Source organism: Littorina saxatilis, linkage group LG10 (assembly GCF_037325665.1).
Source record: "Littorina saxatilis isolate snail1 linkage group LG10, US_GU_Lsax_2.0, whole genome shotgun sequence".
In the NCBI taxonomy this organism is placed as follows: domain Eukaryota; kingdom Metazoa; phylum Mollusca; class Gastropoda; order Littorinimorpha; family Littorinidae; genus Littorina; species Littorina saxatilis.
The window spans coordinates 35,234,288-35,259,344 of record NC_090254.1 but is presented as its reverse complement, the minus strand read 5'-3'; the positions used below and the strand labels follow the sequence as shown (position 1 = coordinate 35,259,344).

The following is a 25,057-nucleotide window of genomic DNA, read 5'->3' as shown; positions in this document are numbered from 1 at the left end:
GTTTTTGAAAATGATTCGACCAATCCTCATGTACTTTTAAAGTCAAGTCTTTGAAATGAAAAAGAAATGAAAACAAAATATCTTACATAGTTTTCCCCCACCTTCCTTGGTGGTTTGTTATCAGTTTCCATACCACCAACACCCCCCCCCCCCTCCTGACCCGACCCCACCCCCACCCTTCAGATCCCCACAACTATCCAGTGCAAAGCGCAGCCTGACTTCACAGCGGGAAAAAAGACCAGAAATTAAATCAACTCACTCACATGTACGCCAACACACCAGTCTACACATACCTACACTAATTGTATCGGCTAACATAATGAAATTCATACACACACACATAAAGACAGAAAGAAAAAAATTCTCTCAAGTAAACAATATTGGTAATGACCAAAGTGTAAGACTTTCTCGCTATTCCTCTGCAGGAGGTATAAACGAACAGAGCTTTTGTGGTAAAAATGAATTTCACGCCAAAACATTTATTCAAACCCGCAAAGCGCAACTGATCCGTAAGTTTTGCACCCGGAAAGCCGCAAGGTTTGAACAGTCACATGTTGACGCTAATTCACTCAAACATTCCAGAGAAACCGAGCTACTCAAAAGCACAGAGGAGGTCGTTTTCAATCAGTGTGTACATGCTTCTCCCCATTTAAGGTCGGTACCAAAGGAGACCTCTTCAGTCAAATTGGAGGGCTGCGAAGGGTTAGGGGCCGGGTAGCTGAGGTCAAAACCGTGATTGATGATATGCTGGACACACTTATCAACCGAGTTAACGAGTGTTGGACAACATTAGCAAGACCGCGCACACCGCAGACTTGAGCTTTTTCGACAACAGCAACAAAGGCTGTATTTGTGGTGACGTTGATATCACTTGACTTTGCAACTAATTGCGTACGTCTGACACTTTACAGCGAGTTGAAGCTTTTTCGTTTTACTGTCTGGTCTCTGCCAGCAATAAAGCCGCGAAATTGAATGTTGTCAACCTCTCATCGATAGGTTTTATTCTAACGCCTTAAGCTGCTATTACATGTGAAGCTTTTTGCTTGTAAACACCGCATGTGCGCGCCGCACGCAAGCACAGACAGACACACAGACACACATACACAGGCTCACACAAACACTTTCCTTTCGAAAGCTTGACCACAACCCCTAGCATCATTTCTGAATACGAACCTGCCCAAATATGCAAATAACTATACAAACCCTGATCATATCTGACCTTGGTCCAACCAGACCACACAAACACATTCAGCCACAGTATATCCACATGGCCTTTATCCTGTTTATCCTCATACACTGATCCTCCCAGAGTCCTTGTGAGCTTAGCTTTAGAAGAAGCAGTGAAACGATCACCAGAGATTGTCTGTTTAACTGCGAGCATACAACATGTGCGTTATGGGCCTGTGATCGATAAATTGTGATCCGTCGAAAAGTGTCATGTACTTGCTAAACAAGAGCGGTGCAGGGCTTAATGATGTTTGGAGAAAATGGCGAACTGATAGTGATACGAAACAATATTTGATAAACGGCAACCAGTCGACCCCCCCCCCTCCCGCCCACACACACATGCACGTATAGGCAGAAATGTTGAAGAATGTGTGTGTATGTGCGCGTGTGCAAAAGAAGAGTGCCCATCCTATTCCACCTCTGCTTAACCCCCCGCTCTGAAAACACACACACACTGACACCCTCACTGACACACACACACACTGACACACACACTGACACACACACTGACACACACACACTGACACACACACACTGACACACACACACGAAAACACACACACGAAAACACACACACGAAAACACACACACACGCACAGACACACACGCACAGACACACCCACACAGACACACCACAACCCCCCCCACCCCCGCTCTGAAAACACACACACACTGACACACACACATGAAAACACCACACACACACCCACACACGAACACCACGACCAACAACCCCAAATGAAGACTCACTTTCAACTTGACGCCTCTCTGTGTTTTGAGGATGAGGTAGTGCGAGATGCCGGCGGTGTTCTCAAACTTTGGCACACGAACAGACAGCGCGAAGCAGCCAGGATGCGTGGTGCTGTCCCGGACGATGAAAGAACCCACCTCCTCCTGCTGCAAGATCTCCAAGGCGATCTCCCTGATGACACATCATAACACACGTTGAGAGAGAGAGAGAGAGAGAGAGAGAGAGAGAGAGAGAGAGAGAGAGAGAGAGAGAGAGAGAGAGAGAGAGAAAGAGAGAGAGAGGGAGAGAAGAGAGAGAGAGAGAGAAAGAGAGAGAGAGAGAGGGAGAGAAAGAGGGAGAGAAAGAGAGAGAGAGAGAGGGAGAGAAAGAGGGAGAGAGAGAGAGAGAGAGAGAGAGAGAGAGAGAGAGAGAGAGAGAGAGAGAGAGACAGACAGACAGACAGACAGACAGACAGACAGAATCTTATCCATTAATTAATTCCTATGCAGTTTTCAAACACAAGCGAACGGCAAAAGAGATGTTGTTCTGACCTGGGAATGCCTGCCTGGTACCACGAGGCCTGTCTCAGGGCGGGGTCCTCTATGTGACTGCGGTCCAAGCACATCAGGGACTCCAATCTGAAACACACACAAGTAGACACACAATAATATACTGCTTTCATTGGCAAGTAAAGACTTTAAAAAAAAAAAATTTTTTTTTTTTTTTAACTTTGTTCACCTCACCCAGTCACTTTGTTGTTTAGATGTTTACTGCTTTCATGATAAATGGATCTAAGACCAGACTGATTTCGGTTGGTTGAACAGCAGGAGATTTTGAACTGACAAGTCCAAAACTTGTACAGTGATACCCACAAAGCTCTCAATCTTTACCACACTCATGTATACAAAGACAAACACAATCTGGCCGGCTCTGTCTCTAAAATGCTGTTTTTTTCCTCTCTCTCTCACTCTCTCTCTCTCTCTGTCGAGCTCTCTCCTACCCCTCTCTCTGTCGAGCTCTCTCTCTGACACACATATCTCTCTCTCTCTCTCTCTCTCTCGACTACCCCTCTCTCTGTCGAGCTCTCTCTCTCTCACACACATACACACAAACACCCCCCCCCCCCACACACACACACACACACATACCGTTTATCCTCGCCCATAGCCACAACGCTAACTACCACTGTGTCTACGCTGGACAATTGTTGAAGTCTAACACATAGTCATTCAGAATTTTCCTCCAGACACAACGACGCTCTCAACGCCAACTTGGCACATACTTCACACATGTATTGACACATTTCATTTTTCAACCCTCAGACCTTTTTTTCTTTACGAACATCACACGCTTGGGTGATAATAACAGCACTAATATAACTATAAGGACCTACGTTGTATGGGGGCAAAACGTTAAGCGAGCGGCAGGAGAAGAAGGCAGGTGTTGAGAGAGTGAGTGAGTGAGTGAGGAGAGGGAGAGAGAGAGAGAGAAAGAAAGAAAGAGAGACAGTGAGAGACAGAGAGAGACAGAGAGAGATTGAGAGAGACGGAGAGAGAGATTGTGAGAGACGGAGAGAGAGATTGTGAGAGAGAGAGAGAGAGAGAGAGAGAGAGAGAGAGAGAGAGAGAGAGAGTGCGGGGGGGGTACACTGTGAAGTCAAGGTTACGCCAAGAAAAGGTGTCTTCCCACGACCCGAGTTAAAAAAGCTTTTATTGAACAAAGCAAGTGGGGTTAAGTGCGTGAGGCCGCTTTATTCAATGAACTGTCGAGTGGAAATGAACTGCTGTACACGCTATGACAACCCCTTTATAACTTCAGGAAAAAAGAATTGAAATCAGTACAAGTGTTCAACACCTCTTACTAAGCAATTTTTGTTGAGATAAAACAGACGAATGTTCCGAGATGTTTATCTCTTCAGAAATCGGCGGAAACACACAAACTAAGACGACATATACACCCTGTATAAAAGTTATTTGAAAATTGTTTTGCATGAATTTACAGCACTACAGGACACCGGGAGTTTGAATGGCATAGGCCAACAGAGTGAAACACCTCCTAAACCACCTTTTCCCCCGTGACTATACCACCTTCAAAATCCACCCGGGTTTTCGCAAAGAGGTTCACCTACCCAACGTCACCACAAACTCCGCCCAACGCTTTCTGTGTCCTGTTGGGATGGCAAAATATGATTTGTATGAAAAAGGACCGGTTCCGAACGGGTAACGTTTCAGTTGACAGACATAGCTAATGCATCGGCTGAATACCGGAGCTTTAGGAGGGGAGCGAGGGAAGGAAAAGGTTAACAAGCACTGCTACAGTCAACCCCCCTTTTAAGACCTCCACACATCTCAGAAAGTCAGGTCTTAATTCTTTATTTGGTGTTTAACGTCGTTTTCAACCACGAAGGTTATATCGCGACGGGGAAAGGGGGGAAGATGGCATAGAGCCACTTGTCAATTGTTTCTTGTTCACAAAAGCACTAATCAAAAATTTGCTCCAGGGGCTTGCAACGTAGTACAATATATGACCTTACTGGGAGAATGCAAGTTTCCAGTACAAAGGACTTAACATTTCTTACATACTGCTTGACTAAAATCTTTACAAAAATTGACTATATTCTATACAAGAAACACTGCACTGTAAAAGGAGAAACAGAATCCGTTAGTCGTCTCTTACGACATGCTGGGGAGCATCGGGTAAATTCTTCCCCCTAACCCGCGGGGGGTATCAGATCTTAAAAAGGAGGCAATCTTTAAATGGGGATAAAATGTACAGAGGTTATGGACAGAAAGTCTAAGAAAACAATGTCTTAAAAGGCAGGGAGTCTTACATTAGGGGGTCTCACTGGGGGGGTTCACGGTGTTCGGTTACTCCCTTCTTTAGGTATCTTCTGTTCTTCATTCAGAGTTCAGTACTTGCCTTGCCTTACAGCCGAAATAGTGGTTGGTGCCTCATTCCGTTATCTGTTTGTACCTACCGCCCTATAATGAGAATGCCCGCAGTTGTATGTACTTGGTAGTGCAAACACTTACAAAAATGGTTTGTCACACCGAAAGGAAAAGACAAATGTTAGCAGTTTGTCAGGCCTGCATATTAAACAAGCGATACTTGCTCTGTTTTATTCTGTGATGTGTACGCTTTTGTGTGTGTGTGTTTTCGCGTTCAAGTTCAATAACACCTGATAGCCTAAGTCTATGCCCAAACACATTAAAATGTAGCCTTCAATTGTTCGTGTGTGTATGTGCACGTGCGCGCGAGCGACATGCAGCAGTTTCAGCGAATTCAAGACTTTCACAAAACAACATTTTCCACCCTTTTTTTTTTTTTACCCAATCCCTCCTGGAAAAACCACCCTCACACACACAAAAATCGATAATCACCTAAACCGGTTGATAAAACGGCCTGGTGTTTTCTAACAAATAAAAACGCACCTAGGCAAACAATGCCTGCGTTTTATCCCAGATAATTTGTATCTTTTCGCATCAGCCGATCCATAATGTCCAACAAGATTTCGTTCGATAATTCTAACAGTGGACGGCGTGAAGAAAGAAAGCAGACGTCATCAATGAATGTAAACTCGGTTAAAAATGCACGTCATTGACAAACCGAGCGTGGGAACCAAACTCGAGACGAACAAAAAATCGATTGTCTTGCAGAGGAAACAATACAGTTCAAGGGGTAGTGAGGGTGGGTTGAAAAGAAATACATTTCTTATATGGGACTTTGTCATCAGCAAGGAATATTGGAATGAAATCAACCACAACCGACGAGCACACTGCTCAATGCATTTTTGTCTGACGAAATGACAGAAGAGTAGAGACCTGTTGTTCATTTCACAAAAGAGATTCCAACAGCTGCTTTATTGGAGATTAAACAAGCGACTAATACGCAGCACAGATGCTTTACCATTGCGAGTGCAATAATTTAATTAAGATACTGTGGACAAACAGTGCACAGTCAATCATTTAGATAGGAGGTCGCCCTCATCTAATCGCCGGTATACAGACGTTTCGCACTTTCGCCATTTCGCACTTTGACGATTCGCACTTGTGCGAAACGTCACAAGGAAAAAGTTCGAATCGTCAGCATCAGGTGCGAATCGTCATAGTGATAGGTGCGAATCGTCACAAGGAAAAAGTTCGAATCGTCACCATAATAAGGTGCGAATCGTCATAGTCATAGGTGAGCGATTTTGGTGTTGTTTTGGGCTGGTCTCTCCCTTTGAGTCCTCTACGGAAGAAGACCTTTATCGATCGGCATACTGACACTAGCGTTTCGTTTCTATTTAGCATAGAGAAATAGCACACAAAATGTTCATTATTCAGTTATTTCATGTCTGGTGGCGGATGTGACGCGAGCTCTGACTGCGAAATGGAGAATATGGTTCCGCTAACAATATAACTTACTACCCCTGAAGTATTTCTGTTGGGTTTTTGTTTTTGTTTTTTCCTTTCTCCTTTAATGCTAGAAATGGACAACGAGAAGAGAGAGAGAGAGAGAGAGAGAGAGAGAGAGAGAGAGAGAGAGACAGAGAGACAGAGAGAGACAGAGAGAGACAGAGAGAGACTGAGAGAGAGACTGAGAGAGAGACTGAGAGAGAGACTGAGAGAGACTGAGAGAGCAACAACAAATAATGCTTATATTTTTCAAATCCCAACATTTTCAATTTCAATCCGTTTTATTAGAACAGCACACACAAATCAAACTGTTTCACTATTTCAATCCGGTTTAATAGAACAGCACACACAAATCAAACTGTTTCACTATTTCAATCCGGTTTATTAGAACAGCACACACAAATCAAACGGTTTCACTATTTCAATCCGGTTTATTAGAACAGCACACACACCGGGGGGCCCGGTAGCTCAGTTGGTAGTGCACTGGACTTGTGATCGGAAGGACAACTTACGGGTGCAATCGTGACATTCTAAAAATAGTAACGTAGTAACGGGTATATGGATTGACCCCACACGAAGGAAGGGAGATAAACGCTGAAAACACCGGAGAAGATAAGGAAGAGTTACTGGGAATGGATCCAGAGAAAAACAGAGAAAAACCAAAATCGGTTCAGCGCTGCGCGCTGAGAGCACGTGTTGAAATATCTCATCGATGAGGTTGTGTCCGGGGTGTAGCTGAATACGGTCTCCAAATTTGAAAAAGATCCACCGAGAACTTTGGCTTGGCATCGCGGACACACACACACACACACACACACACACACACACACACACACACACACACACACACACACACACACACACACAGACAGACACAAGTCGTATATATATATATAGATGACAATGACGTTTCGCACCTCTTGGCAATGACGTTTCGCACATCTTGGAAAAAAAGTACGAAACGTCATTCTGAAAAGTGCGAAACGTTATAAGTAAAATGTGCGAAAAGACAAAAAAAGTGCGAAACGTCATGTCCAAATTGAAGATTAAGTGCGAATCGTCCGAAGTGCGAACCGTCAAAGGTGCGAAAGGTCTGGTATTCATCTAATCGCCATTATGCATGGAACAAAGTTGACGTACAGAAAGTAAGAATTTGTCTACCTTAAAACCGAACCTCCAAAGCCAGCTAGAAACAAGAAATTCCTCCGAGGTAGGAAAAACACCCCCGTCCTTACCATTCTCACTGCCACCAACTGAGAAGGTTATTTCCCTTTGACCATTAATATGTCCCTCTATAAGTCCTTGTAGAATCTTAATCCACCAATAACTCCCTAACCGTGTGTTTGACTGGTCCCAATTTTTGTAAGGACCGTGTCAGGAATGTATAGAACCTGTTCACCAAGTTTGGTGACGATCGGTCCGTTCATTCTTGAGATGTATATGCGAACACAAACACACAAACAAACAAACACATGGACCGAATCCTATACACACCCCTAATACCGGGGGTGTAAAGACATTTCTTCTTACCCTTTCACGACCGTGACAGAAAATGAAGACACATTGAGTTTCTTCAACACATGGCTGGGGAGGTGAATCTGTAGTCTGTTGCCACTTCTCAATCCTCTCTGTGGCGTACTACCATCCCCGTTCCACTGCTTTCGTGATGACGAACACTGGTGACATGCGTCACAGCGCCGTCGCTCTGACGTCACTGTCTCTGCAGGACCATGGTTTGAATTTGGTGTTGTCGGTAATCCTTCGTACCCGTGCAAAACATTGGGTTGTGGGGGTATGTCCACCCGTGGTCTGTCTTCCGGTCTTTCCACAACTACCATCTTGACGGAATCAACAACTATTGTCTGCGTTCAGTCTTGGGATTTTTTCCCTCCAGGAACACAAGCTGTCAAATTAACTGACGATAAAAAAAAAAATTAAAAAAATTAAAAAAATTAACTGACGATACTAATCAAAGGTATCGGGCTCCTTTTTTTCCCGTAGAATGTACTAGACACATGAACTGCAAAGAGACGACCAGTGTGACCACAAAGTTTGGTCCAAAGTCTCCACAAAAATCTGTCTGGAAGTGTCACTCTTCTTTGATGGACAACACAGCAAACACCGAAGACGAAAAATAATAAAGTGCTATTCACGCAACAGTGTTTCTTTCTAATATGCTGTCTAACACTACACAGTTGTTTTTTTCCAAGAACAAATCAAAGGTTCTTGTAAATGACGACTTCACAACAGAATGAAATCTTCCATCACAAATTTCACAGTAGAGATACGATCCAAAGTCACACCGACTGTCTCCACCCGAGGTATATAGTGTATCTGACCAGTCCCACTGACCCAGTCTCCCTTTTATCCCCCCCCCCCCCCACCGGACACTTGTACCCAGGAAACGGCTGGTCAAACAAACCCGCCACGCCTTTCCACTTAGTTGAACACGCACCATAAAATTTTACAGCTCAGGACCAATCCTCGTGCCGCTCTCCAAACAAGAATTCATCCGCTAAAAACCGCTCGTAAAAACTGCGTCTCTATCCCGTCAGACAATAAAAACGTCGTCCAGAGTTTGCACACTGGTAAATACACTGGCGCACCAATACACCAATGTCACTGTCCTGCCCCTCTACCTCCTCTTCTTCCTTCCTTGGTAATAACCTGGATCAGTCGAGCCGAAAATCGGTCCCTCTTGGAGAGGAAAACGAGGGGGAGAAGCCAGCACCAGAGTCGTCGTTAATGTCCGGAAACTTTGTTTTGTCTTTGGAACATTGCATCAACACTTAAGACACCGTTCACCGCCTACAATTAGCCACCAAAGTGGGGTTTTTTCGGTCACTGAAAATTGGGTCTTTATTTTTGCAAGAACATAGTAATCTTAATCATCCCTGAATGATTCAGAATTTCACGGACGAAGAAACAACTAGGTGAGAGTGTATCTGTGAAAATTCGGTCACAAGAAACTGGGTCCCTGTCACTCCAGTCTTCAGAACCAGTGAAGTCTAAACCCAAACACTAGAGAACACCCTGACACTGCAAGCATCACACACGCCTTCAATAGCTAGCAGGGCAACGACTGAAGTTCAGCAAAACCTGGGAATCTTCAGTCTTTTCACCACACACTCCGATGACTTTGGACCAATGGAAACTAGGTCTGCACTGCGCGGTCCTCTGTTGCAAATAAACTGGACTTAAGTATCCCAGCACAGCCTAATAGATCCAATCCACCAGTAATTCGGCAGGTTCGCACAAAGAGTTGGATCATCACAACGACCCGCAGGCGACTCCAAACGGACCCCCCTCTCCACTTAACGAGGACTTAACCACAGACAAACGGGCACCTGTCAATGAGGGATGACCGCAATACCGTGTTTGGTTTCCCCACGCTAAAGGAAAGGTCCGGGTGGCTAACCCGGGTACTTAGCCTTGTTGTCCCAAGCTGTGGACACTCGCAGGCCTCAGGGGATGACCGGTGTGACGTTTTCATCTTTCGCTGTGTTGATATTTCGCTTCTCGGCCTCGTTGATCTAGTATAAACTCTACACTGAACAAAAAAAACCACCCCTCGATAGTACTGATGAGCGACCTTGTGTACCTTACATTCATGGGGCCAAATTTGTCCAACCAATTTGTTTTATTTAACTTAGAAATTTGATTCATCCTAAAATGTTTTCCTTCTTACTCAAGGGACGTAACCACTCAGTACACGTTTTCGAAGAATTCGATTTTGGGGGTGAAATCTATTAAATTTTACCACCAATTTTCTTCACATGCAAGAAACTGACATGCTTTTCGTCCATAAATAATGTCACTTCTTAATTTTACCAGGAAACAGCATTTCAGTCTTGAGTATATGTCGAGGGGGAAATATGTACACAGGCGAAAGATGAAATCGTGACACCGGTCACTCGTCCACCCTCCACCAGTCAGGTGGCCGGGGTGCGAGGAGAGGCGGGGTGGGTGTTTGGGGTAAACATGTCTGTGGGGCTCAACTCGCTCCCCTATCTCACCTGTCCATCTTAGCATTCAAACAAGGGGCAACAATGAGTCAAAACACCCTCCAGGCAAATGTCCGAGTTTGGGCCCAACTCGTGACAAGGATTTCAACCCTGCCTGGTGCCTGAGATCTCCCATCGATTAAAGGGAAACACATTAAGTCTGAACATGTTCCCTTCCCTTGTCTTAATTCTTAATTTGCCTTATCGGCGATTCGCATCTCTGTTTGAGTTTGGTTACAGCGTTGTCCCAAAACAAGGACTATCCAGTTACCCCCAAATTACCTGTAAGGAACGGATGTCTAAACAAAGTCACTGTTCTTACATAAAAGTCTTTTCACGCCATTTAAAACTCGCTGGTACCTAGCGCCTAAAATAAATCACTGATGGAATGATAGGGAAAAAAAAGAGTCACGTCCAAACACGAATATTTACTGTTTACCAAGGGTACGCATATCTCCGATCAAATTGAGACTGTTACAGAACCACACAAACAAGAATCAGTCATGCGCAAGCCGAATAAGAACGTCCACTAAAATAACGGAGTGGTTTGAGGATCCACTGCATGGAAGAGAGTGCGAAAGAGAGGCACTGACATGGGTTCCGGTTACATATTTGCCAAGAATGGTCAATCAGATAATTGTCAAAACCAAACCCCAAAGACACGCGCGGTATCCCCGGTATCAGGGCTCGCTTCTTGGAGACGGACAATAGTCCCAGGAATGGGTCACACTTCGTTCAAGGTACTTCCCCGCTACAGCCAGGTTCCTTAGCTGTGACTCAAACATCAACTTAATTTGTCAGTGGAGCTCAGGCCCCAGGAGGACGGAGTAAAGTTCGGGTGATTGACCGCTGTAAAGGGCTCTTCACCTAAATGACACTAATGAGGTGTGTGAAGCGATAGTCACTATAGAGTAAAGCGAAAACAAGGGATGTGCGCTCAGATAACGACAAGTGACGATGCTGGGAGACGACAGTGATAAAAAGATAATACAAAAAGATAATAAAAGATGATGTAGAGAATGGTGTGTGACGCGATAATCAGTACAGGGGGGGGGGGGGGGGGAGTAAAGTGTGACAAGGAGGATGTGCGCTCAGATAACGACAAGTGACGATGCTGGGAGACGACAGTGATAAAAAGAGAACACAAAAAGATAATAAAAGATGCTGTGGAGAATGGTGTGTGACGCGATAATCAGTACAGGGGGGGGGGGGGGGGGGGGGGGAGTAAAGTGTGACAAGGAGGATGTGCGCTCAGATAACGACAAGTGACGATGCTGGGAGACGACAGTGATAAAAAGAGAACACAAAAAGATAATAAAAGATGATGTAGAGAATGGTGTGTGACGCGATAATCAGTACAGGGGGGGGGGGGGGGGGAGTAAAGTGTGACAAGGAGGATGTGCGCTCAGATAACGACAAGTGACGATGCTGGGAGACGACAGTGATAAAAAGAGAACACAAAAAGATAATAAAAGATGCTGTGGAGAATGGTGTGTGACGCGATAATCAGTACAGGGGGGAGTAAAGTGTGACAAGGAGGATGTGCGCTCAGACAACATCTGACGATGCTGGGAGACAGCAGTGATGGAAAGAGAATACACACAGACAAAAAAAGATGCTGTAGAGAATAATGTGATAAATTCACAGACAGACGGACAGACGGAACGACAGACAGAAGACAGACTGACACTGCACTGAATTCTCTTCTGAATGCGTTTTTTGAAAGCTGAGTCGAGGTCGAACTGTTTCCTTCAGTTTCCCCTGTGTACTGGAGCGTACCACACTTGTTTTCCCGGAGTTATCTCATATTCATGAGGTCTCATGCACTCGCTTTCCTTCTCTCTTTTATTTAATAAAATTGTCGTTGTTGTTGTTGCTGCTGCTGTCGCTTCTATTGTTGCTACGTTGTTGTACTTTGCTGTCAGCATTAGCCGTGAACAGAAACTGTAAAACGAACTTGCAGGTTTTTCAGCTGGCTATGCGGGCCTGACAATAACTGAAGAGAGCAACATGGACATGTCTGGAGCCACAGTTGGTAGACTACAGTAGCCGGACCACAGTTGGTAGACTACAGTAGCCGGACCACAGTTGGTAGACTACAGTAGCCGGACCACAGTTGGTAGACTACAGTAGCCGGACCACAGTTGGTAGACTACAGTAGCCGGACCACAGTTGGTAGACTACAGTAGCCGGACCACAGTTGGTAGACTACGGTAGTTTGTTTGTTTGTTTGTTTGCTTAACGCCCAGTCGACCACGAAGGGCCATATCAGGGCGGTGCTGCTTTGACATATAACGTGCGCCACACACAAGACAGACGTCGCAACACAGGCTTCATGGGTAGACTACGGTAGCCGGACCACAGTTGGTAGACTACGGTAGCCGGACCACAGTTGGTAGACTACGGTAGCCGGACCACAGTTGGTAGACTACGGTAGCCGGACCACAGTTGGTAGACTACGGTAGCCGGACCACAGTTGGTAGACTACGGTAGCCGGACCCCAGTTGGTAGACTACAGTAGCCGGACCACAGTTGGTAGACTACGGTAGCCGGACCACAGTTGAATCAACACAGGCTTATCCCTGGGACACTTGTAGATCTGCAGATAACAATTCCCTGTGGGTCATTACCGTTACACCACTATGTCCCACAACTGGGGATTCCTGGTCAGTGACTTCATGAATACGGGGCTTGTAAAATGCTCTTCCAGGATTTTTTACTTTCTAGAGATTTAAATTTTTTTTTTAAAGTTCTGTATCTGGGCCATTTATTTAGTCCTCAAGAATTCTGAAACATCTAAGAAACACGCGGATGAGTATAGCAGAATGGGTGGAGGGAGAGGCAACCAGAGAGAGAAAGAGAGAGAGAGAGAGAGAGAGAGAGAGAGAGAGAGAGAGAGAGAGAGAGAGAGAGAGAGAGAGAGAGAGAGAGAGAGAGAGAGAGAGAGAGAGGTCCTTGTTATTTACTTGGAATAATTGGCCTTTACTCAGACGTACCTGAACCTATCTTCAACCTAACGAGACAAGCGGTAACATGAACGCTTCAAAGCGTACAAGAGACATCAAATGCCAAATATTTCTCGCTTTTCAAACTCTGTTTTCGAAAAGCAAACAGGCTAAAGATTCCATGAATGCAAAAAAAGATGTATTTTTGACCCCAGTGACACAGCCACAAAAGAAAGACGCTGGAAAATGTAAATCTCTTGCACACAAGGAAAGACAAACTAGGGGCACGCCGCACAACACGACTGCTAACTAGCAAACTGGGATGTACAAATACGGCTAGTTTTAAACAAGGGACAAGAACAGAATTCGTACACCAAATAATTATGACCTGTAGATAAACTTGGTCAACTCTCTCTCTCTCTCTCTCTCTCACACACACACACACACACACTACTCACACACACACACACACACACACACACACACACACACACACACACACACACACACACACACACACACACACACACACACACACACACACACACACACACATTAAAAAAAAAGTTTACTAACCACCCCCTCAATATCCACAACTCTCACCCTTTTTCTCAAAACACGTACACGTTTTGAGCCTGAACCTCACAGAATGTTTCTGAACCCAAAACACCTTCCAAAAATAAAACCGCAAACCGCAAAACTTGGTTGGCTCTCTGAAAAACAAGGTACATACTTTCATGTCATGGCCGCCCGACCTCGCCTGTTTATCAAACACAAAGCTGGATCGGATTTTGTCACAAAACTGAAGGAGGGGGTAAATGAAACGTTGAGGAATGATCGAGTTGCTGTTGCTGGTTTTGTGAGCTTGGTTTTGAAAATGAAAGAAGTTTTCTGACAGAAAAATCAGGAATAAAACCTGAGCATCTTCAAAATTAGAAATTGGTTTTTGATAATGGATTTTTCAGTTTTATTCTGGCATTTCCTTATCTGGGCGGTTTTTGAAAATTTTGGAAATTGTCAGGAAATAAGTGTTCATGAATTCCTCATTTACTGATGGGTAGCCTAGTTACACGCATGAAGGGTTTTATTTTCGTCGGTTGCCAGGTTGTGATGTCTGTCTGTCACGAAACACTTCTCTCTTGAAACTAAAAATGATCACAAATAAACGCCAACATTACTTTTTAAGTCACGCACTTTTGGAGTAACCTCATTTCTTCCCCTAGCGGCAACTAAATGAAGCGCCGACACAAAATTAGAAGTGCTCTACCTTACATCGAAGTGAATGATCACTGACGTGCACACTGAACTAACAATAACCACGACTTCTCACAAAATTAAAACCAACAGTTCCGTTGAAAACCACTTCAAGGATCCTGACAGATTAATACAGTATGTGACACCTGCGTGTCACCGGCAATGTTTTGAAAACAAGCAGCTCTCGGCCGCTCAGTCAAGTTTGGTCCAAAGGGCTTTTCTCGCAACTTGAATAGCCTGCCAGAGCCATGTGTCTTCCAAGCGTGTCTTGTCGACCATGGGCATGTTTTGAAAACACGCCGACTCTTCAAGTTGAATTCGATTCAACGACCAAACAGTGTTACTTCATAAGCCTGCCTTATTCTTTGAATCCCTATTGAACAACCCGGCCTCGCACGTGATTGGACTTTCAAGCCATGACGCAACAAATCCCCCAAAGACTTTCTGTCAACTGTAGAATACGATCGACGTGGCAGAAAATTCGAGTTAAGCCTTAAGTTTTCTTTATGAAAGCTCTGTCCCTTCGGTTCTACCCCTGTCCAAGACATACAAATCCAAACGCTTGCGCTATCGGCTATTTCAAAGATGGATAAACGTTTGCGCTATCCATGGCTATTTGCCATTGGAAAGATGGATCGGCCAGGTTGTGAATTTTTGGTCACTGACTGAAAATAAAGCATACACGGCTTGCAGCCCGTAATGCGACATAATGTAATCAGCAACAGCAGGACACAGAAAATAACAAATAGCAGAATCTGTGCAGATAATAGAATTTCAATTGACCCCCCAGTTTAATCAAAATTTGAAGCCTTCTGTGCCACTTCAATACACACACCATAACCACGAAACCAGAGCAATTATCATTCTATCAACGATCGCACATCATTTCTGTTCTCAGTCTCAAATGCAATCTAGCCCTCAAACATTCACGCCGAATGAAGCGCAAACAACACACAGAAAATCCAACTGTCATGACATCCACCTGCGAAGTAAGGAAGTGATCAAAACGTATTTAACGAAGAAGAAAAAAACTGCCACCAGATACAACGGTGGTGGAACAAAACACGCGAACCTGATCCCACAATTATCTGTGGCGGGAGCTCATTCATCACAGCAGACATTTCGCCCTGATTGTTGTGGTCCCTGTGGAATGCTGATCGTTGATCACACACGAGTAAAGAATGTGCGGACATGTTTGCACGAAAAAAAAGATAAAAAAACGAACGAAAAAAGACCCATGGGTATTATTATACAGCATGGAGAGCTCTATTTTGTCAAATGAAGTAAAATGAAAGACAACATATCTCTCCCCCTACGTCTATTTGTTCCTACTGTCTTTTCTCCCTTTCACGTACATAATTGTATACACACAATCCCACCCACTGATATTTCTCTCTTTCACACACAAAAACAGACAGACACACACACAGACACACGCACTCAAACGCACACACATACTGCCGTTCAAATGACAAACATACATTGTTAAAATAGTTTAAATATACAGCAAATGTCAATCCATCTTCACAAAAGGTTAAGCCAGCATCAAATTCAAACAAGCAGTCACAATGCAACAGCAATTTTATCTCAAGAAAACGATCGAAACCCTTGAGGCAATGCACACATATTAATGTATATCTCAAGAGAAACATCTCTTGCCTCCAAGCAGAAAGATACAGGCAACATTTGATATATATATATATTATCTCTTCCCTCGATGTGTGCAGTAACCACAATCTTTCTTTATTTGGTGTTTAACGTCGTTTTCAACCACGAAGGTTATATCGCGACGGGGGAAGGGGGAAGATGGGATAGAGCCACTTGTCAATTGTTTCTTGTTCACAAAAGCACTAATCAAAAATTTGCTCCAGGGGCTTGCAACGTAGTACAATATATGACCTTACTGTGAGAATGCAAGTTTCCAGTGCAAAGGACTTAACTGTAACCACAATGTTGTCGGTTGAAAGATCCTGCATAGTTAACCTTTTCATCTCCACGCGAAGGTAAATTCCTTCCATTGTAGTGCATTTAGTTAATCACGGGGCTTTTAAATCACATATAGGAGCGTCCTAAAAACACATATAAAAACGCAACAGACTGACTGCTTCATTCACAGATGTGTGGTGTTGTTGTATTTTTTCACCTTTTTTTTTATAGGGGGGTGGGAACGTGGTTTTCACATTAACAACCGTACATTTTCTGTAAACACTGACGCGGGGGCAACGTCGACGGATATATATACATAATATCACGCTGATCAACAGTACAATGCGCAATGGGTTCAAACTATATCAGATAATACAATCATTGCTTAATCATTATGCACAGATCTAACGAGGTAAAAGGATCAGACACGTGTTCATGGAACACACACACACACACACACACACACACACACACACACACACACACACACACACACACACACACACACACACACACACACACACACACAATTCAGTTACAGCTTGGTAAATATGTACATGATTGTTTTCTGAAGAAGAAACAATGATTCTTCTTATATTTCTGTTGTTTGGTTTGTGCCGTATAAGCCTTAAGGTTTCGTGGCAATAAAAGATTATTCTATTCTATTCTATTCTATTCACACACACACACACACACACACACACAAACACACACACACACACACAAACTCACACACACACACACAAACACACACACACACACAAAACCACACACACACACACACAGACACACAAATTCAGTGATTTCTGCACCCAACTCAAGATGACGAGGTCCGAGCCGCCATTCCACATAACATGAAACGAACAATTTTTCAAAACATTGAGCAACGCAGATTGCACGCATCCGGTTTCCTATTTTAATCTCGGCTTTCATTTTGCTTGTCATACCATAACGATGAATGTATCGATTACACATTGATGCTGCGTTGATTCAGTTCAAATGAATGTTGTTATTATATCTTTGTGTGTGTGTTTGAGTGTACATGTGTGTGTGTGTGTGTGTGTGTGTGTGTGTGTGTGTGTGTGTGTGTGTGTGTGTACGTACGTGTGAGTGCGTGCGTGTGTTTGTGTGCGTGCGTGCGTGCATTTACTAGCAGTCGTAAACATAGGCGAAAAAGACGTTGCATTGCAATTATTCTCATCCCATCCATCTAACACCATCCCCATCCTCGCTCCCCACTCCCCCACCTTGTCCCAAGCCCCCTAAAATACCCACCTAAGTGTAGAAGGTCGATGTCGTTTGTTTGAAGTCTTGTATTGGTGTAGATGTTGTTCCGACACCTTCTTCCTCTTGCCGTGGTGAAACAGGCGGAAAATACTCATGTCGTAGTAGTAAGGCATCCTTACAGTTTGTCACAAAGTTGTGTCACTCTCTTTCTCACCTCTTCTTCAACATCGTACCACAACGGATGGTATAGTTCGTAACACACGTAACTGTCCACATCACAATGTAATAGTTTCACCGAACAGTTCAGCAGTGGTATGGTTTTCCCTCTCAGTCTTGAAACTCAGTATGACACTGACAGTACAATCACAGATTTAGGGTCTTTGCAATCAGGGAAAAAGTCCAGCACACTTCTAGAAGCCTTGGACAATGCAGACTTTAGAACAACATAGTTTTCAAACTGTCCAAGAAACGGAACATTCCAGAGTCAAGTTAGGTCATTCCGAGATTTCAAGAAGACTCAGACATGTGTAAACCCTGAAACATAAAATTCAAATAAATATAAACGGTCATCAATTGAACTGACCGTTACCTTGCACTTACTGTTGGGCAACGCTATTAAGCAAGGTGCCAAACCGTAAGAGCAAAGATAATAGTGCGCGGGCGACAATACAAGTACCACTAATGACGACAAAGCCCTGATTCGTTTCTGACGTAACAAAGTGTCCGATCACGTTTCTGACGTAACAGAGTGTCGTGACGCGTGAGAAGCGTCAGATCAACAGTAGAACAATATGTTGTTCCGATCACGTTTCTGACGTAACAGAGTGTCGTGACGCGTGAGATACGTCAGATCAGCAGTAGAACAATATGTTGTCCCGATTACGTTGTCACTGTCAGCGTTGAAGACGTGGAAACAGCGATGGTGTCAGTATGACACCAGTGTCATCACAGACGTCAGTCGCACGTTCTTGACGGTGATAGCAAGTATCTTACTGCATCAACAACAGTCTGGTGTATGTCTGGCTTTACACATAACATTCTATATGTTCTACTTCATCAGTATTACACCAACGTCAACACACATCTCAGTTGCACATATTCAATGTGACCGCACGATACTTCCTTGGCGAAGAGCGCAGTCTTATGTGCTCAGGGCTTTAAACATTATGTTCCATTTCAAAAGTATTACACCAACGTCAACACACATCTCAGTAGCACATACGGAATGTGACTGCGCGATTCTTCCCGCATGAAGAGCGCGGTCTGATGTGTTCCGGGCTTTACATATGTTGTGTTTCTCACACATGTTCCACCGACTTCAGCCATAACGAGTATTCCAAATGCAGTTTTTATTCCTCGCAACGCCAATTGAATATTCAGGATCTACCTCACCCAGGCGGCAGCTGGTGTAGCCATAATTCTGACTGCACATCATCCTCAACACGAACGCCCGAAAAAATACCAGGTCACTTCGACATAGCCCTCCTACGCAAACTTGGTCGCCAAAAGAGCAATAATTATTTCTGGTCGAAGGTGTGCACTTCAAACAGAAGGAACGGTCAGAAAGTTGTTTTTTCCCACGTGGACCAGCGTGAACTTTAACCCAATCAGGAAGAGGCAAAGGGTCAGGAATTCCAGCAATGCAGATGGTGACTATCTTTGGAAGAGTTCACACTGTCACTTTCATTTCGCTCACACACGGTTGAAGATGCACAGGTATTTCAGTCTCACTGCTGTGAAAACTGTGACGAATACTTTGATAAAAAAAAGGCTGTGTGTTTTGTTCCACTCCACTCGAAGAATTCAGCTTGGTCTTCTTTCTCGATGAAAAATCGCCTTGCCTTCTGAGTATTCTTTGCAACACACAAAGCTTTTTTTTTATTGGAAAGCCAGAAGTATCAGGTTTGCATCACAAAGATTCCGTTGGCACACCAAAGAAATGTTCCTTTGATACTGTGTACAGAGAGAAGCACTTCACTTGCGTATTTTTCTTTTTAGGGTGTGCAAAAAATGCTTATTCGATGATGTGACCCTTTACTTGAGTAATCGTTTCTCCATGAAGTTAAAATATAGCCGTCGTCGACCGACGATAAAACTGAACGTCCACGTCCTCCGTGGCAGCAATAGCCAATTAGGAACAATATTTTCTTTAATAATACGTTTCCAAACGATTCCAGTCGTCGATCGAAACCAAACCTCAAAACAACTCGCCCACTTACAAGGTTTTGCACTCCGAATGTTCTGGATTCAGTAAACCATTATACCAATCTCTGGCTCTGTTACTACTCTCGCAAAACAGACGCGGTGATCATTACATTTTGATCAGCTCCTTCCCTGCCCAGTGGTCCATGTGGATCATCAAATATTGATCAAGCGCTACACTGCTTCCAGCCTGCTGCTATGTTGGAATACAGACGTCCCGCCATGCAGCTGTTCCAGTCAATAACAATTTAAAGGTTACGGTTAATCACTAGTTTTTGCAGGTGTGCAAGATGACATCTGACTTGTAGGTAGAACAACATGAAGAATTGTCAAAGTCGGTTCGAGTTCTTGTGCTACTTAATAACTTATCAATACTGTACAATACATCTACCTCGTGGCAAGGTTTTTATGGTAAGGGTGTACAAATCGTGTTTTGTCACGTTCGTTTTATTTGTTTAAATTTTTTTCTCTCAGAAGTATAGAGCTGTCCCTAGCCAATGCCTTTTGACAAGATTTATATGGAGACGATGTAAATGACAAGTTTACATATAAATGAATGTACCTATTTTAATTTACTCTGTTTTTAGATTGATTAAAGCTGCCCATAATCAATGTTTGCTTGTTTGTTTGCTTAACGCCATACACAAGACAGAAGTCGCAGCACATGCTTCATGTCTCACCCAGTCACATTATTCTGACACAGGACCAACTAGTCCTAGCACTAACCCCATAATGCCAGACGCAAGGCGGAGCAGCCACTAGATTGCCAATTTTGAAGTCTTAGGTATGACTCGGCCGGGGTTCGAACCCACGACCTCCCGATCACGGGGCGGACGCCTTACCACTAGGCCAACCGTGCCGGTATCAATAATTTGTGACAATATGTTTTTGTTATTATTCTCTACGACGCCTTACCACTAGGCCAACCGTGCCGGTATCAATAATTTGTGACAATATGTTTTTGTTATTATTCTCTACTTGTTACGTATTGTACGCAAAGTTTTTTTTTTACTTTGCCTAACATTTCGACCCTCGACTCAGGACAGAAGTTATATTAATTTTCTTCAAACTGAATCTTGATGCTGCTCGTTCACATCTTAATGAAACACAGGTAAGCATTTACAAGTAACAAGTCGACAGCACTATCGTTCGATCAGCTGACAAGACAGCGACATAATATTGACCTGAACGAACCTACACGAGAAATGAACTGACTCGGGTCAACGTTCGACACACAGAAAAATTCATTAGCCCTTGACAGAAAATCATCACTCGCTCCCAAAACACTAAAATAAACATAATGTCTGCACACAATTTACACTGTATTTGGATACTAAACCAGAAAACAGTACCTGTCGAATGATTTTACAACAAGCAGAACACAGTATACCAGTCCTGTCGGAGGAATCACAACAGACTTCATTCAGTTCGAGCAGCGACAAAACCGCGAACGTTTATGCGGCCACACCTTCGCAGGTGACAGTCTGAATAGGTCTGTCTTCACAGGTAAAAAGAAGAAAACGACGGAGGAAAAAAGCACAGAGAATGGCGGCAAGAAGTAGGTAAGCTATCCGGACTCCACCTGTAGTGTGAATGTAGCAGTTAGCAGCTACAGCGGCAGGAGTAGCCAGCAGTCACCGAGCAGCAAGCAGACAGTGTAAACAAGACGGCGGAACACACACACACATCACACACACCGTCTGCCCGACCAAACCCTGTCCCGCTACCACCAAGCCAACACAGCAGGGGGGAATAACACCCTTTTCGATTTCTCTCTCACAGCAGACGTCCATGTGAAATCGGTTGAAAGCAAACTGTCAAACGCTTGATCAAACGCAGACGACGGTGAAAATGCCTGGAAAAAGACTAACTGTGGAGGTTGGGATTGTGTCGACGATGCTGAAGGGAGATAATCACTTTAGGCTCTTGATTTCGCAGCAGACGACAGGCACGGCGCACCAATTTGGTAACCACTGATACAACAAATAATGTAACAAAAACGAATAATGTAACTTCTTCTTCTTCTTCTGCGTTCGTGGTCTTTACGTGTATGACCGTTTTTACCCCGCCATTTAGGCAGCCATACGCCGCTTTCGGAGGAAGCATGCTGGGTATTTTCGTGTTTCTATAACCCACCGAACTCTGACATGGATTACAGGATCTTTTTTGTGCGCACTTGGTCTTGTGCTTGCGTGTACACACGAAGGGGGATAAGCCACTAGCAGGTCTGCACATAAGTTGACCTGCGAGATTGGAAAAATCTCCACACTTAACCCACCAGGCGGCCACGGCCGGGATTCGAACCCTCGACCTTCCGATTAAGAGGCCGACGTTTTACCACCCCGCCACTGCGCCCGTCCCGGAATAATGTAACAATTGTTACATTATTCGGGGGTAGCCCTTTTTTCAACTTAGAAAAAGTTAGACTTAGATTAGAAAAAGTGTAAAATAGCTCATAAAACAGTCTCGGGTTAGGGTTAGCATCCTCTCTCAAAAATCATATGTCACTCACATGGCATGCACGCTTTTTGCAGAATCAGTGACGCCACTCGCACACATGCACAGACAGATAGACACACGCCGTTATACTCTGATTCTACCCCCCTCCCCGCGATTTGTAAAATGTTTTACAAATCACGTAAATGCGCCCGATATTGAACTCATCATCTCCAAAGTGAAGGGATCGTATTGAGAAAAAAAAAGTCATTACTTTTTTGTCCCATCGCTTGGAAATTCGGGTCGCTTCCTTCCAGTGTAAAGCTAGCAGTAACAGAGTCGCGCTACCCCAAAGACAAGGGATCTATTAGTCCCGTTTCGCCGTTATCCCATTTCCCCCCCATCCCATTTCGCGACATTTCACAGGTCAAGTTTCATTTTACCACCATATCGTGTACCATTAGCTCCACATCCCATTTTGGCGCAATCCCGTTTTGCCGTTAGCCCATTTCGCCCCATCCCATTTTCGCGACATTTTACAGGCCAAGTGTTATTTTACCACCATGTCATGTACCATTAGCTCCACATCCCATTTTGGCGCAATCCCGTTTCGCCGTTATCCCATTTCGCCCCCATCCCATTTTTGCGACATTTCACAGGCCAAGTGTCATTTTACCACCGTGTCATACCACTAGCGCCACATTCCATTTTGTCGCCATGCCGTTTTGACGTCATCCCATTTCGCCGCCATCCCTATTTCGCGACATTTTGGATTGTGGCAAAAATGGGATTTCGCGTAAACGGAATGTCTTCCTAGTTGAATAACGCAGTATAGTAGTATAGTGAGGCTTGGCAAGAAGAATAAATCAAAAATGGGATGGCGGCCAAATGGGATGGTGTCAAAATGGGATGTCACGCTATTGTTATGACACGGCATATAATGCAATGCATTTCCAAAAATATGATGACATTTGTTTTTCCTCCGATAAGAGAAAAATATTTTCTTATATCCGGAGTCTCCCGATAAGAAAAACCTCGAATGTAAGAAAGCAAAAATAATTTCTCCTGGACACTCTTTGACCTCACTGGGTGAAGGGTCATTTGCATCATTACGCACGAATTTGTGTGCATCACAATAATTATCAGTCTAGTGTTTCCTAGTGAATTATATTTACAGAGAAAATCTCGATAGCAATTTCAAGGAAAAGCTACATCCGCCCCCGAATAATGTAACAATTGTTACATTATTCGTTTTTGTTACATTATTCGTTGTATCAAACCACACCCTTGCAGTTTTGACTGGAGAAATTATTTTTCCGTTGAAGTTGACTAATTATGTCCGCTTTCAGCCGACCGTAAGGTAAAACATTTTGCGAGGCAGACGACCAAAGTACACGCAATATTGAAAGAAGTGGCCGTTTCTGCCCATCTCACTAAATGGCAGACAAGGTAATTACCGGAAAGCACGCAAAAGTGAAAACCAAAACCTGTTGTTCGCCATTCGCTAATGTCGTCAGGCAACTTTTTTTCAGTTCAACACTTCAGTCTGACTCTGAGTCTCTCCCTTTTAAGGTCTCTGTCTCTCCTGGGCTTTTTATGGTCTCTGTCTCTCCTGGGCTTTTTAGGGTCTCTGTCTCTCCTGGGCTTTTTAGGGTCTCTGTCTCTCCTGGGCTTTTTAGGGTCTCTGTCTCTCCTGGGCTTTTTAGGGTCTCTGTCTCTCCTGGGCTTTTTAGGGTCTCTGTCTCTCCTGGGCTTTTTAGGGTCTCTGTCTCTCCTGGGCTAACGGTCCCACTTTTTTTGCGGTCTACCTTTTGCCAGTAGGTTGGACCACTTAAACGTGGATGCATTAACATATTTCACTAGTTTCGCTTTTCTAAGTGCTGGTCTGTACAACAGCAACACAAAATGTGTTCTTATCTTTATAATAACATGTTCATCATCAACTGTTTCGCACACAGTACGAGTAACAATCAACAGCATCAGATGTACCAGCCATGCACGTTGTTATCAAACAGCTGTTGCCATCCGTATTTCTAATTTCCGATACAATTTTCACACCTTGCTGACACTGAAGATAATTAATAGCGAATCACTATTACAATAACTTTGCAAACTGTCGACTTTGAATGGCCGTTACGCATTATCAAGGACTAACAGAGTTCAGTTACAAAACTGCAGAAAAATCTATACAAACAGTCCGTTGGTTGTATTTCACAAAGCGTGGTAATATTTCCGAAAATTTGAACGACTATGGGTCGAGGTCAAAAACAATCGAGATTTTAATGACATCTCAACACGAGAACGCAGAAATGTATCCTTAAAACATTTATTTCAATGAGAATTTAACACGAGAAAACGGAAATTATTGTTATGTTAACGAGAATTTTACACGATAACACACAAAGTTATCTTCCAACTCTACCACCCACCACGTGAAAACGTACACCAGTCCAAGAACTCACATGTTGTCAATCCTTCATCTCACATTATAAGCTTCATCAAAACTCCACACAAAAATATTCACGCCTGTGCGAATATTACCACAAAAGATAAACAAACGCACGTTTCAATACCATCCACATACGAAGACGACCACCCACAGGAGTTTTAAAGCTTCATTAAAAAATCACCTCCAAGAGAGACACAGGATACGAGCAAAGATCTTCCAGGCTACGCTAAGCCGAAGATCTTTGATACGAGCAAGAAGAG

At 43.8% G+C, this 25,057-nt stretch overlaps 1 protein-coding gene across 1 annotated transcript in view; it reads right to left on the bottom strand.

The window, feature by feature from the left end:
* The window catches only part of LOC138978667 (uncharacterized), a 132,867-nt gene that overhangs the window by 7,834 nt on the left and 99,976 nt on the right, over positions 1–25,057 (bottom strand). Inside the window, exons 10-11 of the mRNA XM_070351462.1 lie at positions 2,509–2,595; positions 1,978–2,149 (exon numbers count right to left, since the gene is read on the bottom strand). Coding sequence (XP_070207563.1) covers positions 1,978–2,149; positions 2,509–2,595 — 259 coding nt within the window. The remainder of the gene's footprint in view (positions 1–1,977; positions 2,150–2,508; positions 2,596–25,057) is intronic.